Here is a 16,373-nt window from a genome sequence, read left to right on the forward strand (position 1 = left end):
AGCCAAGAATACTTTATCCGGCAAGGCTTTCATTTAGAATGGATGGAGAGATGCAGAGCTTCCACGACCGGCAGAAGTTAAAAGAATATGTGACCACTAAGCCCGCCCTGCAAGAAATATTAAGGGGTGTTCTATAAAAGGAGAAAGACCCCAAGAGTGATCTACAACAGAAATTTACAGGGACAATCTATAAAAACAACGTCTTCACAGGCAACATGATGACAATTAATTCATATCTTTCAATAATCACTCTCAACGTGAATGGCCTAAACGTTCCCATAAAACGGCCCAGGGTTGCAGATTGGATAAAAAGACAGGACCCATCCATATGCTGTCTACAAGAGATTCGTTTTGAACCTAAAGATACATCCGGACTGAAAGTGAAGGGATGGAGATCTATCTTCCATGCCAGCGGACCTCAAAAGAAAGCTGGGGTAGCAATTCTTATATCAGACAAATTAGATTTTAAACTAAAGTCTGTAATAAGAGACACAGAAGGACACTATATCATTCTTAAAGGGTCTATCCAACAAGAAGATCTAACAATTGTAAATATCTATGCCCCCAACATGGGAGCAGCCATATACATAAGCCAACTGTTAACCAAAATAAAGAGTCATATTGATAACAATACGTTAATTGTAGGAGACCTCAATACTCCACTCTCAGCAATGGACAGATCATCTAAGCAGAAAATCAACAAGGAAACAAGAGCTTTGAATGATACATTGGACCAGATGGACCTCATAGATATTTACAGAACATTCCACCCTAAAACAACAGAATACTCATTCTTCTCGAGCGCACATGGAACTTTCTCCAGAATAGACCATATACTGGGTCACAAATCAGGTCTCAACCGATACCAAAAGATTGAGATTATTCCCTGCATATTCTCAGACCACAATGCTCTAAAACTGGAACTCAATCACAAGAAAAAATTTGGCAGAAATTCAAACACTTGGAAGCTAAAGACCACTCTGCTCAAGAATGTTTGGGTCAACCAAGAAATCAAAGAAGAACTTAAACAATTCATGGAAATCAATGAGAATGAAAACACATCGGTCCAAAACCTATGGGATACTGCAAAGGCGGTTCTAAGGGGGAAATACATAGCCATCCAAGCCTCACTCAAAAAAATAGAAAAATCCCGAATTCGCCAACTAACTCTACACCTTAAAGAACTAGAGAAAAAGCAACAAATGACGCCCAAGCCATGCTTTAGAAGAGAAATAATTAAAATTAGAGCAGAAAACAATGAATTAGAAACCAGAAACACAGTAGATCAGATCAATGAAACTAGAAGTTGATTCTTTGAAAGAATTAATAAGATTGATAAACCACTGGCCATACTTACCCAAAAGAAGAGAGAAAGGACTCAAATTAATAAAATTATGAATGAAAGGGGAGAGATCATGACTAACACCAAGGAAATAGAAACAATTATTAGAAATTATTATCAACAACTATATGCCAACAAACTGAGCAATCTGGATGAAATGGAGGCCTTCCTGGAAACCTATAAGCTGCCAAGACTGAAACAGGAAGAAATTGACAACCTGAATAGGCCAATAACCAGTAACGAGATTGAAGCAGTGATCAAAAACCTCCCAAAAAACAAGAGTCCAGGGCCTGATGGATTCCCTGGGGAATTCTACCAAACATTCAAAGAAGAAATAATACCTATTCTACTGAAGCTGTTTCAAAAAATAGAAACAGAAGGAAAACTTCCAAACTTATTCTATGAGGCCAGCATTACCTTAATCCCCAAACCAGGCAAAGACCCCATCAAAAAGGAGAATTTCAGACCGATATCCCTGATGAATATGGATTCCAAAATCCTCAACAAAATCCTAGCTAATAGGATCCAACAATACATTAAAAGGATCATCCACCACGACCAAGTGGGATTTATCCCCGGGATGCAAGGGTGGTTCAACATTCGCAAATCAATCAAAGTGACAGAACACATTAATAAGAGGAGGGAGAAGAACCATATGGTCCTCTCAATTGATGCAGAAAAAGCATTTGACAAAATACAACATCCTTTCCTGATTAAAACTCTCCAGAGTATAGGGATAGAGGGAACATTCCTCAAGCTCATAAAATCCATCTATGAAAAACTCACAGCGAATATCATCCTCAATGGGGAAAAGTTGAGAGCATTCCCTTAAGATCAGGAGCACGTCAAGGGTGCCCACTCTCACCACTGTTGTTCAATATAGTACTAGAAGTCCTAGCAACAGCAATCAGACAACAAAAAGAAATAAAAGGCATTCAAATTGGCAAAGAAGAAGTCAAACTCTCTCTTTTCGCAGACGACATGATACTTTATGTGGAAAACCCAAAAGACTCCACCCCCAAATTACTAGAACTCATACAGCAATTCAGTAATGTGGCAGGATACAAAATCAATGCACAGAAATCAGTTCCTTTCTTATACACTAACAACACAACTGTAGAAAGAGAAATTAAAGAAACGATTCCATTCACAATAGCACCGAAAACCATAAGATACCTCAGGATAAACCTAATCAAAGAGGTAAAGCATCTATACTCTAGGAACTACAGAACACTCATAAAAGAAATTGAAGAAGACACAAAAAGATGGAAAAATATCCCATGCTCATGGATCGGAAGAATAAACATTGTTAAAATGTCTATGCTCCCCAGAGCAATCTATACCTTCAATGCCATCCCGATCAAAATTCCAATAACATTTTTCAAAGTGCTGGAACAAACAATCCTAAAATTTGTATGGAATCAGAAAAGACCCCGAATCGCCAAGGAGATGTTGAAAAAGAAAAACAAAGCTGGGGGCATCACGTTGCCCGATCTCAAGCTATATTACAAAGCAGTGATCACCAAGACAGCATAGTACTGGCACAAAAACAGACATACAGACCCATGGAACAGAATAGAGAACCCAGATATGGACCCTCAACTCTATGGTCAAATAATCTTTGACAAAGCAGGAAAAAACATGCAATGGAAAAAAGACAGTCTCTTCAATAAATGGTGCTGGGAAAATTGGACAGCCACATGCAGAAGAATGAAACTCAACCATTCTCTAACACCATTCACAAAGATAAACTCAAAGTGGATGAAAGACCTCAATGTGAGACAGGAATCCATCAAAATCCTAGAGGAGAACATAGGCAGTAACCTCTTTGACATCGGCCACAGCAACTTCTTTCAAGATACATCTCCAAAAGCTAGTGAAACAAAAGCAAAAATGAACTTTTGGGACTTCATTAAGATAAAAAGCTTCTGCACAGCAAAGGAAAACAGTCAACAAAACAGAGGCAACCCACGGAATGGGAGAAGATATTTGCAAATGACACTACAGATAAAGGGCTGGTATCCAAAATCTATAAAGAACTTCTCAAACTCAACACCCAAAAAACAAATAATCAAGTCAAAAAGTGGGCAGAAGAGATGAAAAGACACTTCTCTGAAGAAGACATACAAATGGCTAACAGACACATGAAAAAATGTTCATCATCATTAGCCATCAGGGAAATCCAAATCAAAACCACACTGAGATACCACCTTACACCAGTTAGAATGGCAAAAATGGACAGGGAAAGAAACAACAAATGTTGGAGAGGTTGTGGAGAAAGGGGAACCCTCTTACACTGTTGGTGGGAATGCGAGTTGGTACAGCCACTTTGGAAAACAGTGTGGAGGTTCTTCAAAAATTTAAAAATAGAGCTACCCTATGACCCAGCAATTGCACTCCTGGGTATTTACCCCAAAGACACAGATGTAGTGAAAAGAAGGGCCATATGCACCCCAATGTTCATAGCAGCAATGTCCGCAATAGCCAAACTGTGGAAAGAGCCGAGATGCCCTTCAATAGATGAATGGATAAAGAAGATGTGGTCCATATATACAATGGAATATTACTCAGCTATCAGAAAAGAAGAATACCCAACTTCTACATCAACATGGATGGGACTGGAGGAGATTATGCTAAGTGAAATAAGTAAAGCAGAGAAAATCAATTATCATATGGTTTCACTTATTTGTGGAACATAAGGAATAACATGGAGGACATTAGGAGAAGGAAGGGAAAAATGCGGGGGGGAATTGGAGGGAGAGATGAACCATGAGAGATTATGAACTCTGAGAAACAAACAGGGTTTTAGAGGGGAGGGGGGTGGGGGGATGGGTTAGCCCGGTGATGGGCATTAAGGAGGGCATGTACTGCATGGAGCACTGGGTGTTATACGAAAACAATGGATCGTGGATCACCACATCAAAAACTAATGATGTATTGTACGGTGACTAACATAACATAATAAAATTTAAAAAAAAAAAAAAAAAAAAAAGAACCTGTCTTTAGGGGACGGCTCTGTGGCTGAAGCCCGGTGATGTGGATGGAATTCGCCCTAAACTGCGCACGGCGGGCGTGGGGATGTGGTGGGAGCGCCACCTGCTGGCAGCTGCTTAGTCGGGGGCGGTCCCCGCACGCGTCCCTGAACAGCCGTGTGTCTCGGAATGAGACATTCAAAAGAAAGACAGAGGAGTGATTTTTACCAGTATTTTAAGTGTACAAATAAAACGCTTTCTGGGGCTCTTGCTGCCTTCACCAATAATGGATGAGGCTTCTTCCCCTAGAGCCAGGGTCCCCCAGAGACGCTGTGGGCCTGGAGAAGCTGTGGGGACAACACTCCCAACGAAGGGGTGACAGCACAGGACCTCTGTTCACACCATCACCTTTGAACTTGAAAGTCGTTGTTTCTGTACGTTAACAACTTCTGGCCAAGAAGGAGCATGTACTCACAAACCAGATACAAATGAATGGTGCCATAAAAGCAAAGGGACCTTACAGCTGGTTCTCAAACCCTCCACCTTCGACTTCCTGCAGGCTCCTCAGCTCCCGCCTCCCGGGAGATCTCTCCCTGCCGCCTGCACACAGGACCCACCCAGGGCAGCGGGGACCCGGTGTGCACCTGACCCCCCCACCCCACCCAAGGCAGCGGGGACCTGGTGGGCTCTGGCCTCCTCCCCCGTGCACCTGCTCCCCCCCACTCCACCCAGGGCAGCAGGTACCCGGTGGGCTCTGGCCTCCTCCCCACGTGCACCTGCTCCCCCCCACCCCACCCAGGGCAGCAGGACCCGGTGGGCTCTGGCCTCCTCCCCGCGTGCACCTGCCCCCCCACCCCACCCAGGGCAGCAGGAACCCGGTGGGCTCTGGCCTCCACCCCGCGTGCACCTGCTCCCCCCACCCCACCCAGGGCAGCGGGACCCGGTGGGCTCTGGCCTCCTTCCCACGTGCACCTGCCCCCCCACCCCACCCAGGGCAGCGGGACCCGGTGGGCTCTGGCCTCCTCCCCGCGTGCACCTGCTCCCCCCACCCCACCCAGGGCAGCGGGACCCGGTGGGCTCTGGCCTCCTCCCTGCGTGCACCTGCTCCCCCCACCCCACCCAGGGCAGTGGGGACCCGGCGTGCTCTGGCCTCCTCCCTGCGTGCACCTGCTCCCTTACCCACTCCCCACCCTGAAATCCTCAGGAGCTGGTGTGGTCCCACCGCAGCGAACTGAAGGCAGGAACCGAGGCCTGCCCTGGAGAAGCAGGGGTGGGGCCGTGTGTTGGTAACTGAGGAGCTTTGCCCGCCTCTTCTCAAGGAAGAAATTCAGGAGACAGCGTGAAGGTGAGAGAAGAGTCCCAGCAAGGGGACTTTTTCCAGCACCACTCCCTCACCTGCCCAGGAGGGGCCCTGACCACGAGGACAGAAAGCCGCAGCCCCCACAGAAGGCTTGCTGGGAGGAGGTCAGTCCCAGGCTGGGCCGGCCTCACAGGGCTGACAGTTAGGGTCCAGGGTTCCCCAAGGGGTGTGCAGACGCGGCCCCTGCGGCCGGCACTCAGGAGACAGGCCACGGAGGTCGCCCTGCGCTGCAGAGAGCGGGCCCTCGGGCACTGCCCAGCCAGCTGTGAGGCCCCAAGCCTGCACTGGAACGGAGGCATACAGGGCTGCCCCTGCAGCGGCGGCAGGGCTCAGAAGCTCCCGGACGGATGAAACACAGGACCACCATGTGACCCCGCGATCCCACGGCTGGGGGTACATCCCAAACAACCCAAAGCAGGAGTTCATGCTAACGCTTGACCAGGGACCTCTGGGCAGTTCTATTCACAACAGGCAAAGGGCTGCCTCACTCCTGAATCACCAGCCTTCCCTCCCTCCCTCCGAGTCTCGTTCCCTGGGGCCCACAGGAGGGGTCTTGGGCCGACTGCTGTGCATGTGGCTCGGATGGGACACATAGCCCTTGGCGTTGCGGTAAGAGCTCAGGACACTGAGCGGGCATGCTGGCTCCGTCCCTGCCTCCCACTCCCCGCCCGCGGGCCGTAGTGTCCCTTCACCCCATCTGAAGCCCATCTGCACAGAGACAGGGAGGCCGGGGACCGCGGCCAGGAGAGACGGACAGGTGGATGGGGGATGGGGGACGGGATGGGGGACAGGGTGCTACAGACGCCAGGCCGGGCTGCAGGGTCGAGGGGCTGACCTGGGGCTTGGGCGTCGTCCGCTCAGCGATGTTGGGCTTGAAGCACCTGGACGGGTAGTAGAGAAGGAAGCACATGTTGAGCGCCGTGAGGCCCTCGTCTGTGTACTTGTTCACGTCGGCCCCATGGTCCAGCAGAAGGTTGATAATGTTGTTGTGACAGTGAACCTGGAGGGAGGAAGCCAGCCTCGTGAGGACAGCAGGTACCTGACTCAGAGACAGCGGCGTGGGAAGATCAACACGCCCCAGCCTCCTGCCATCTGACCCTGTGCATCCCACTTCTGGCTGGGAGGACAGCAGCCCCGCAGAGGGGAGAGGACCCCAGACTGTCACGGGTCCACAGTGCCGGGGGCACCCCGCATGGGGACTTACGGCGGCCGCAGCGAGCACAGTGTAGCCCTTGGCATCGGCCACATCAGCGCTGGCGAGGTCATCCCTGAGGATCCCGTAGATCCAGTCATAGTTCCCTTCCCCAGCCCTCAGGATCATGTCCTTGGCAAGCCGCTCCTTGGGCCCATGACACGCAAAGCTTCTCCGGTCTCCCTCCAGGATGGCACCCATGTTCCAGCTGCTGTGGGCCTTCTTGTTCCTGGCAACACGGTGGGCCTCAGTGGTGTTAGGCCAGCCCAGGACCCCCACTCAGGGCCCTCTCTCCTACACCCCTTCTCTTCATTCCTCACCCTGCCCTGCCCCAGGCCCTTTTCCTCCCCTTACAGTCCACTCCTCAGGCACCCTGAGCCCTGGGGGCTGCACCACTGAGCAATCACAGTTGGCGTGGACACAGCACTGTGGTGTGACTCGCAGCCCTCAGGTGCAGATGCTCAGGCTTATCATGGGCCCTGCACATCCCTGCACATCGGTCCCTTCATGTGTGCTGGGAAAGGGGCTCTCATAGGAGGGGCCCCGGGCGGGAAGGAGGTCAGGCACACACATGGGTCTGGCACTCAGCACCAAGCACTCATATCCCACCTCTGCTCATTCACTTTTTGAGTAGATAACACGCAAGTCCCATGGCCCGTTCACCAGCCCACACTTAAGCCTCCTGTGTACACATAACCTCCTCCACCATCAAGAATCTATGGATTTATGGCACCTTCTGGGCCCACCAGTTATCAACAATTACTGGCTCAGCTGACGTCCGCATGATGGATGGACAGATGGATGGCTAGGTGGATGGATGGAGGGGTGGGTGGGTGATGGGTGGGTGGATAGGTGGATGAATGGAGGGATGGATAAATGGGTGGGTGGGTGGATGGATGAATGGAGGGATGGATAAATGGGTGGGTGGGTGGGTGGATGGGTGGAGGGATGGATGGATGGAGGGATGGGTGTGTGAGTGGGTTGATGGATGGATGGATGGAGGGATGTGTAGATGGGTGGGTTGATGGATGGATGGATGGAGGGAGGGAGGGAGGGATGGATGGAGGGATGGGTGGGTGGGTGGATTGACAGAGGGAGGGAGGGAGGGATGGGTGGAGGGATGGGTGGAGGGATTAAGTGGGGGGAAGCATGAATGCATAAGTACCCAGCCACTTGTGTTTACCAAACATGAATTCTAAAACAGTTTAGTGACATCAGAGGACAAAGTTTAGTAAACAAATGAAAATATTCTTCAAAATTTTAACTTAAAATATCAGTTTTCATCAAGTAGCTGCTAACTTTTCCAGGGCTGGGGTGGGGAAGAAGGGTGTCTTTGGAGACCATCGAAGCAGCTCCATCTTTCCCAGCCATTTTGGAGAAGCCAGAGCTCCGTCAGCCCCCAGCCTACTCCTACCCTGCTCTCCCACCTTGGCTCTCGTGTCAGATCCGTACTCATACACCAGGGTAATAGCAGTCCCTTCTCTTTGTGTGGACCTCACGTAGATACCCAACCTACCGGACACCTAGTCGCAGACACGACCTGCAGAGGCTGGGGCGCAAGCTCCAACCGGTACAGAGAAAACACACACAGGGTCCCAGAACCAGGATTTGAACTCAGCCCCATCAACTCAGGAGTTGACCCTATTCCACATCCCCTTGCGAGGCTCTACACCCTTCTCGGGACTACCCTGTCTCCATGCTCACCAAGGAACCCCCTGACCACTCCTTCCCCCAAGACTGGGTGAGCAGGATCCGGCGTCCCAATACCCTGTGCGAACATCGATGGCCCCAGCACCTGCCTGCCCCACCCCTCTCCTCGAAACCCGGGGACATGTCCCTGCTTACAGGCCCGTCACGGCTTTCCCTCCCCCTCCATCACTGGACTGCCTCAGTCAAACAGGAGAAGCACATATGATTTAACCTGACAAATAACCCTGCAAGTTACTCAGCCAGGTGCCGGAGGCCTCCAGGGGGCCCAGCACTGAGCGCAGGCCCGTCAGCGGCAGGGAGGAGCAGGCCTTCCAGGCGTGGAGGTGAGGAAGAACGATGTGAGGACTTACCTGTACTTGTAAGCTTGCTTCTGGATTTTGACCATCAAAGGGGTCTCATTTTTTATAAACCAGGGTTCGCCGTCCTCAACAAATGGAGGGATATCGTTAAGGAAGATCAGGGCATCTAATTCTTTGCGGAAAGAGCAGGTCATGGGCAGGTGGCTGTTGTCGGTTGAGTAAGTGTATATTTCTGGAGGCAGAGTTAAGTCATCATTCAGAAGAAACCGCTTATAGTCATAGAAAAAGGGGTCCTGTTCCTCATGCAGGTCCCACTCCATTTTCTCCTCGCCCAAGAGGCTGATTCTAGCAGGAGAGTGTGTGAGGAAGCCCGAGTACTCGGGGTAGTCGTGTATGGAGAAGCTGCTGGGCACCTCTGTGCACAGCTTGATGAGGTGCTCCCGAAACCACAGCCCGACGTCCTGGCTGCCATCGGGGTAGGTCTCAATGCCTGGCCCAAACCGCTCGTTGGCTTTGTACATCCCCTGCAAAACAAAGTTCACTAGGGCAAAAGAGAGAATTCAGCAGGGCCGTCTGCTCTGTAACTGGTTTCTCAAAATCAAAAAATTAAACCTTCCTAAGAAATGTATTCATTCATTCAACAAATATTTGCAGAGGCTTAGTATGCACCAGGCCCAGGGGCCAAAAGCAAATGTGTAAATATGGAACACGTGGGTGGAGAAAGGTGCTACGGGCCTGGGGTGGTTAGGGGTGGCCATACTGGGAAAGTGGGGACACGCCCAGGGGTCTCAGGGTGGAGCGTGTCGGGGACACCACGTGTAGGCTCATTTCAGGGAACCCCTTGCAGCACTAGGGGCCCAGCCCAGGCACCCCAGCAGCATGGGGGTCAGAGATGCTGGGCACTGGGTCACAGAGACCCCAGCAGGCATGAACCGAGGAGGCAGGAGGAGGAGGGGAAGGATGGGGAGGAAGGGAGGGGGGAGGAGGCGGGGCTAACGCTCCCTTCCCACGAACCCAGCCGGGTGCAGTGATTCCTGGGCCTCTCTGGGTGCTCCCACTGGGTGGGACGGTGTCTGTGCTGGGTGGAGCATGGGTGCAGAGGGAAGGGCCAGGAGGGCCTTGAATGAAAGGCAATGCCGCCCCCCCCACCCAAGGAAACTGGGAGAAGGGCTCTGGCACCGGGAGCTCAGAGAGAGGCCCCGCTTCCCAGGAGAGCTGCATGCTCCCTGCGCTGGCACTGAAGGACGCCTGGAGGTCACTGGGAGGACTGAGGAAACAGCCTGGGCGAAGTTGCAGAGGCCTGACACAGCGGGGGCATTCGGTTCACTCCCGAGCTGTGCCCGCATCTGTGAACCGGGCCAGGGCTGCTGTGTCAGGGCTCTCTGGCTGCAAGCCCCGGGGCTGGGCACTTGGGATGTAAGGCTCCAAGCTCCATGGCCCTGAGCACAAGAAGCTCGCAGTCATGGGGCGCCTGGGTGGCTCAGTCGTTAAGCATCTGCCTTAGGCTCAGGTCATGATTCCAGGTCCTGGGATCGAGCCCCGCATCAGGCTCCCTGCGCCACGGGAAGCCTGCTTCTCCCTCCCCCACTCCCCCTGCTTGTGTTCCCTCTCTCGCTGTGTCTCTCTCTGTCAAATAAATAAATAAAATCTTAAAAAAAAAAAAAAAAAAGAAGCTCGCAGTCTACAACAGGCTAAAGAAACGAAAAGAAAACGCTCTGAGGATGACGTCATTGTGCAGGAGGTGGGGGGAGGGGGCAGAGGTACTTCGGGAAGAAGCTGCACAGGGCACGAAGTGCCACCTCGGTCTGTGAAAGTGGCTTGGTGGGGCGGGGCACATTCAACCTGGAAGCTCCTGTCACCCAGGAGGCAGGAGCCACAAGATCCATGGGCGGGGAAAGACTGGGGACAGGGCAAGGAAAGTGGGTGCAGGGAGGCAGGCAGTCGGAAAAGCAGCTGCTGCAGATCTATGAGGAGTCCAAAGGCGCTCATGCCCCGAGAGCTGACCCAAGAGCTCCCCTTCCAGGAATCCATCATAAGGAAATAATCCCAACATCATCAAAGCTATGGTCACACATACGTTCACGACAGTACGTAAGCAACAAACTATAATCATACTAATAAAATATAATCCTAATAACAGTTATGTCTGCAGGACGCAACAGGCCACAGTGTTCGTCTCTGACACACATTTACTTTGTGACCAAACAATGCCCTCCTAGGAATGAATATATCCCAGAGATCACCAACAAGAGCACAGAATGGTTGATGAGCAAGACCGTCACCACCATGCCCTTTGGCACAACAAAGCCTGGAGAAAAGCTCCCGGTGGTCAACCCTTCCCAACCAGCTGTAAGGACACGAGATGCCCGGATGATGGGAAACTGCAGGCAACCGTCGGAAGTGCGAAGAGCGCAGGCCCTGCCGTCTAAGTGGGGAGGAACGTGCAGGCGCACGGGCTCATGGTTGCACCTGCAAAGATAAAGCTGTAGAAACAGTCACCAATGACAGGACCGGACGCCAGAGAGAAGAGAAGGGATGGACGCTGGACTCCTCTGGGTGGACCCTGTTTGCTAGATTTGCCTTCAGAAAAATATCAGTTTTTTACATAAGTATAAAACAAAATTAAGGCAAGATTTAAAAAATCAAATCCTGGGGCGCCTGGGTGGCTCAGTCGTTAAGCGTCTGCCTTCAGCTCGGGTCATGATCCCAGGGTCCTGGGATCGAGCCCCACGTCGGGCTCCCTGCTCTGTGGGAAGCCTGCTTCTCCCTCTCACTCTCCCCCTGCTTGTGTTCCCTCTCTCGCTGTGTCTCTGTCAAATAAATAAATAAAATCTAAAAAAAAAAAAAAAAAAAATCAAATCCTAAAAAAACAAAAGCAAAGCGAGTGAGTGCAGCTCTCCTCCCAGGTGGTGGGTTAACTGCCCAGAGAGGAATTATGTCCTGTGATTGGACTCAACATTCCTGTGGGGTCAGCCCCAGGGCAAAAGGAAGGCAAAGGAGCTCTGAGTTGCTTTCAGGAGTCGTGGGGTCCCAGTGCTATGTTATTATTCCGAAACTGTCATACATATTTTATGAGGTAAAATAGGTAGAAATGTTGTTAATGGTTAGAAATGAGGATTTTTAAGACTAAGAGGAAAGATATGCAAATACAATACCATGGCTGTTGAGTAAAAACCCTGTATTCCTAAACTGGATTTGGAGACATCAGTATGAACCAGTGGTATCTCTTCTCATTTAGAAAATACATATTATTGAGATCTCCTACTGAAAATACTAAATATGAAAACCAAGCCAACACAGTAGTAATAAGCACCCAAACTGTGGTTTCTAAACACCATTTCCCACTGTGGAACCAGGCCTGCCAGATAAAGTCGATTTTGGGTCCAGGGCAGGAAGTGTATGGATGACCTGGGTACGACTCCTCACTGCAAAAGGCAAGAAAGCCACCAAAGCCTGCTGGAGTTGTGTCAATTGCAAGAGCCAAACGAAAGAGGCTCCCCCTGACCAAAGAGTGCCAACTGGGCATCGAAAAGCCTAACGACTGCAATGTACGGAGATAAACCAACTATATTAAAATCCATGAGTTCATAAAGATACAGAAAAACCCCACTAAGCTCCACTGACCACCTCTGAAGAATGTTTGACAGTAATCACCTTCCGACTCTGACAACCAGCAAAGAAAGGGAAACGATCAAGTGTCATTTTGCTTTTCCCATTAAACTACCTCCAAGTAACCAGACAGCTGATGAAGGATGTTGTAGATAAAAGAATTCTAGTTAACATGGGCGCCTGGGTGGCTCAGATGGTTGAGTGTCTGCCTTCGGCTCAGGTCACGATCCCAGGGTCCTGGGGTCGAGTCCCACATCGGGCTCCCTGCTCAGTGCAGAGCCTGCTTCTCCCTCTCCCTCTGCCATTCCTCTGCTTGTGCTCTTCTATCTCTCTGTCAAATAAATAAAATCTTTAGAAAAGAATTCTAGTTAACAAATGGAGGAGGAATTGTAGATTTAGAAGGTCACTGTCTTACACCCTCTCATGAAATAACGGTCATCGGTATTCTCCAAAATCACGAGAAGTAAGACGACCGCCATCGTAACAGACGGGATAGGACTGCAGACCCCGGCCCCCACTGGCCAATCCTGACATCACATGAAGAAAGACAACCAGACATGTGTCTCCCGTGTGGTTTTTGACAAAGGTGCAAAGGCCAGCAGTGGAGAAAGGACAGTCTTCTCACCGACGGCAGGGGACCAGCTGGACACCCAAGGGTGGGGACGGGAGGGGAGGAGGACTCACCCCCACTTCACGTGAAATGCAAAAGTGAACTCAAAACGGATCACAGAGCTAAATGTCAGCGCTAACACGAGAACACGGACGAAAATCTTGGTCACCTTGGGTTAAGCTAAGATTTTGTAACTAGGATATAAAAAAAAGCAAGAGCTAGGAAAGAAATATTGATAAGCCTAAGAGTGGCTAAAATGAAAATAGACACCACCAAGCACTGACAGAGATGTGGAGCAAGGACAACGTTCACATGTGATGGGCTGAAACAGCAGGCGGCACAGCCACTTTGGAAAACCACTCGGAGGTGCCCTATAAAATTCATCATACACGTAACATACAACCAGCAGTCCCCTCCCAGGTATTTACCCAAATGCAAAAATAGACATGCGTGCACGTGAGGACTTGTAATCAAATGTTCTTAGCAGCTTCATTCGTAATAACCAAAAACTGGAAAGATCAAATCAAAACTGTGTATCATATCCACGCAATGGAATACTGCTTCCCAGTAAAAGAAACAAATTGCTGACACACGCAAATACGTCTGAATCTCCAAAGAATCATGCCCTACACCAGAGAATTCACACAGGAAGTGCCGCCCACGGCAGGGTCCCGAGGACCTGAAATGACAGGAAAGGGAGACCTGTGCTAACAAGCAGAGCAGGGTCACTGGGGGCTGGCGGGGGGGGGGGGGGGGCGCTGGAGATTGACTCCAGCGAGCCCCAGGGCCTTGAGGGGACTGCGCGTGCTCACGGACGCACACACGTGCACACACCACGTATAAATGTTTACAGCAGTCTGATTCAGAACCGCCCAGAGCTGGAAACGACAACAGCGGGACAACTGTGGCGGAGCCAGGCGCTGCCCAAGCGCTCAGCGCTAAGGAAGGACCTACGGGCTCAGTACAGCGCAGGTGGATCTCCAACGCATTTGCTAAGTGAGAGGTCTACATATTGTATTTTGTTAACAGGACATTCTTGCAAAGGTAAATTATAGGCCAAAGGATGGGCCAAGAGCTGGGGTGAGGGGAGAGACCAGTCCCAAAGGGGCACGGGTACCATCGGGGGATGGAACGGTCCAGTGCGTTCACACAGCTCTAGGCTTGTGAAACTGTATATATACTAAAGTGGGTGGGTTTACTGTGAGGAAATACAAGGAGGAAATGTATCTCATCTGCAAGTTTCAAGACACTCTATGTGGAACGATCCAGTTTACGTACAAAAAACTAAACATTTGTGGTGCATTTACAGTTGACTCTAAAGGACACACAGAGCGCTGATACCCAGCCCTATTCTGGAAAATGGGATCCGGAAGAGGCCTGTCTTCTCACTTGTGTTCGTCTTCTTCTCATGAGCCTTATTATTGTATCTTATTACTGGTACTGTTTTAATCTCCAAAAATAAGAAAGCTACCACTTGTTGCACAAATAAAATTCCCCAGAACCTAAATATCCTTTTATCCAGTGGCCTGAACACGCAGGACCCCACCTCTCCCCTGCACACTAGGTGGCCCCACCTCTCCCCTGCACACGGGGCAAATCCGCCCCTCCCTTGCACAAAGGACGGCCCCGCCCCTCCCCCACACAAAGGGCAGCCCCACCTCCCCCCTGCACACAGGGCGGCCCCCCCCCCCCGCACACTGGCGGCCCCACCTCCCCCCCCCCGCACACTGGCGGCCCCGCCCCCCCCCCCCCCGCACACAGGGCGGCCCCACCTCCCCCCTGCACACGGGGCGCCCCCCCCTGCACACAGGGCGCCCCCCCCCGCACACAGGGCGGCCCCGCCCCCCCCCCCCCCCGCACACAGGGCGGCCCCGCCCCCGGCCCCCGCACACTGGGCGCCCCGCCCCCCCCCCCCCCCCCGCACACTAGCGGCCCCGCCCCTCACCTGGAAGAGCCTGGTCTTCTGGTACATGGTGCCGTAGCCTTCTCGGTAGCTCAGGTAAAACATGCCGGTGAAGCTGGAGCCATCGGGCCACAGGTAGGTGCCCAGCCCATGGCGGTGGTCGCGGTAAAACTGCCCGCGGTAAGACTGCGAAGAGAGCCCCGCGCCGGGCGCGCCTGAGAAGCTGCTCCTCCCCACCCCCACCAGCCTTCCCGAGCCACTCTGGCCACAGGCCCCCTTCAAGCTGGGTGCATGGTGTCTGTGAGAGATGGTCACCTACGCGCCGCAGAGCAGGTGCCAGGCGGTCCGCGCCCCAGTGGCCGCGCTCGCCCTCGCCTGCCCTAGCTCAGGCAGGGGCGTCTGGACAGGTGTTGGTACAGCCATGACTGGGTTTGGGTGGGAGCCGGCTCCGCTCAGGAGCTCTGCCCGGGCTCTGCTCCATCCTGCCTGGGTTCACGGGCTGCAGGCTGGCCCGGGTAGGGGAGGGGGCACCAGCCTCAGGCTCCCCTGCGTGGCCTCAGGGGCAGGCTATGGACCCTGGTGGGGAGCATGGTGTGGCTTTGATTTAAAACGCCTCCATACTGAGCCATGGATGCGGGCATCTGTCCGCTCTCGTCCCAAGCCCCACCGATGTTAGGGGCGGGTCTGTCCGAGCCTGCCCCTCTCCTGGGGTCTCAGGAGGAAAAAAGAATGTGATACCCATTCCGAGCACTTTCCAACAGCCAGACCGGACCCTGGTGCATGGCTGACAGCCTCTTTCCACACCAGGAGCAGGCCGGGCCCGGCAATGCTCAGAGACCACTCTGGAGGAATAGGATGCTGCCTGCTGCCTGCTTAGTGTCCCTTCTCTTTCCTCTGGTAATGGAGAGGACTCCCTATGGGGTTGGCGGTGGACTGACCCCAGCCCCCAGGCACACGGTACCAAGGCTGGCCAACCTGACGACTCCTGACCCCCAGCCCCAGCCCTGACCTGGGCTTGGCCACAGGACCCATGCCCAAGCCAGACTAGTGCCCTGCTAGGGCCTTTCCTCTTCCAGGAGCATGTGATGCAGCTCCCGTGGGCTTGCCAGATGGCGGAGGGTCAGTCTGGACCCCCCACATGGAGATGGGGAGAGAGGGGCCCAACAGGGTCATTGGAATCCCTGGATCCAGCCAAGCCTAGGGCCACATGACCCCCAGTGATGGACTTTTCAGTTCCAAGAGCCAACAAAGGCCCTTTTCAGTCTCACCTGGGTTGAATGTAGGCTCAGTTACGGTTCTGAGGAGCCCGTCCAGCGCAAGGACACTCACTGAGCAGAGAGGCACTGGGCTGGGGCTGCCCATCTTCCGCCAACACC

At 52.2% G+C, this 16,373-nt stretch overlaps 1 protein-coding gene across 3 annotated transcripts in view; it reads right to left on the bottom strand.

The window, feature by feature from the left end:
- Positions 1-16,373, bottom strand: part of ANKMY1 (ankyrin repeat and MYND domain containing 1) — a 58,204-nt gene that overhangs the window by 34,122 nt on the left and 7,709 nt on the right. For all 3 annotated transcript variants that reach the window (XM_078071558.1, XM_078071559.1, XM_078071560.1), the window contains exons 4-7: positions 15,040-15,183; positions 8,927-9,399; positions 6,879-7,095; positions 6,510-6,674 (exon numbers count right to left, since the gene is read on the bottom strand). In XM_078071558.1, the coding sequence (XP_077927684.1) occupies positions 6,510-6,674; positions 6,879-7,095; positions 8,927-9,399; positions 15,040-15,183 (999 nt within the window). The remainder of the gene's footprint in view (positions 1-6,509; positions 6,675-6,878; positions 7,096-8,926; positions 9,400-15,039; positions 15,184-16,373) is intronic.

This window comes from Halichoerus grypus, chromosome 4, assembly GCF_964656455.1.
Source record: "Halichoerus grypus chromosome 4, mHalGry1.hap1.1, whole genome shotgun sequence".
NCBI classification, from domain to species: domain Eukaryota; kingdom Metazoa; phylum Chordata; class Mammalia; order Carnivora; family Phocidae; genus Halichoerus; species Halichoerus grypus.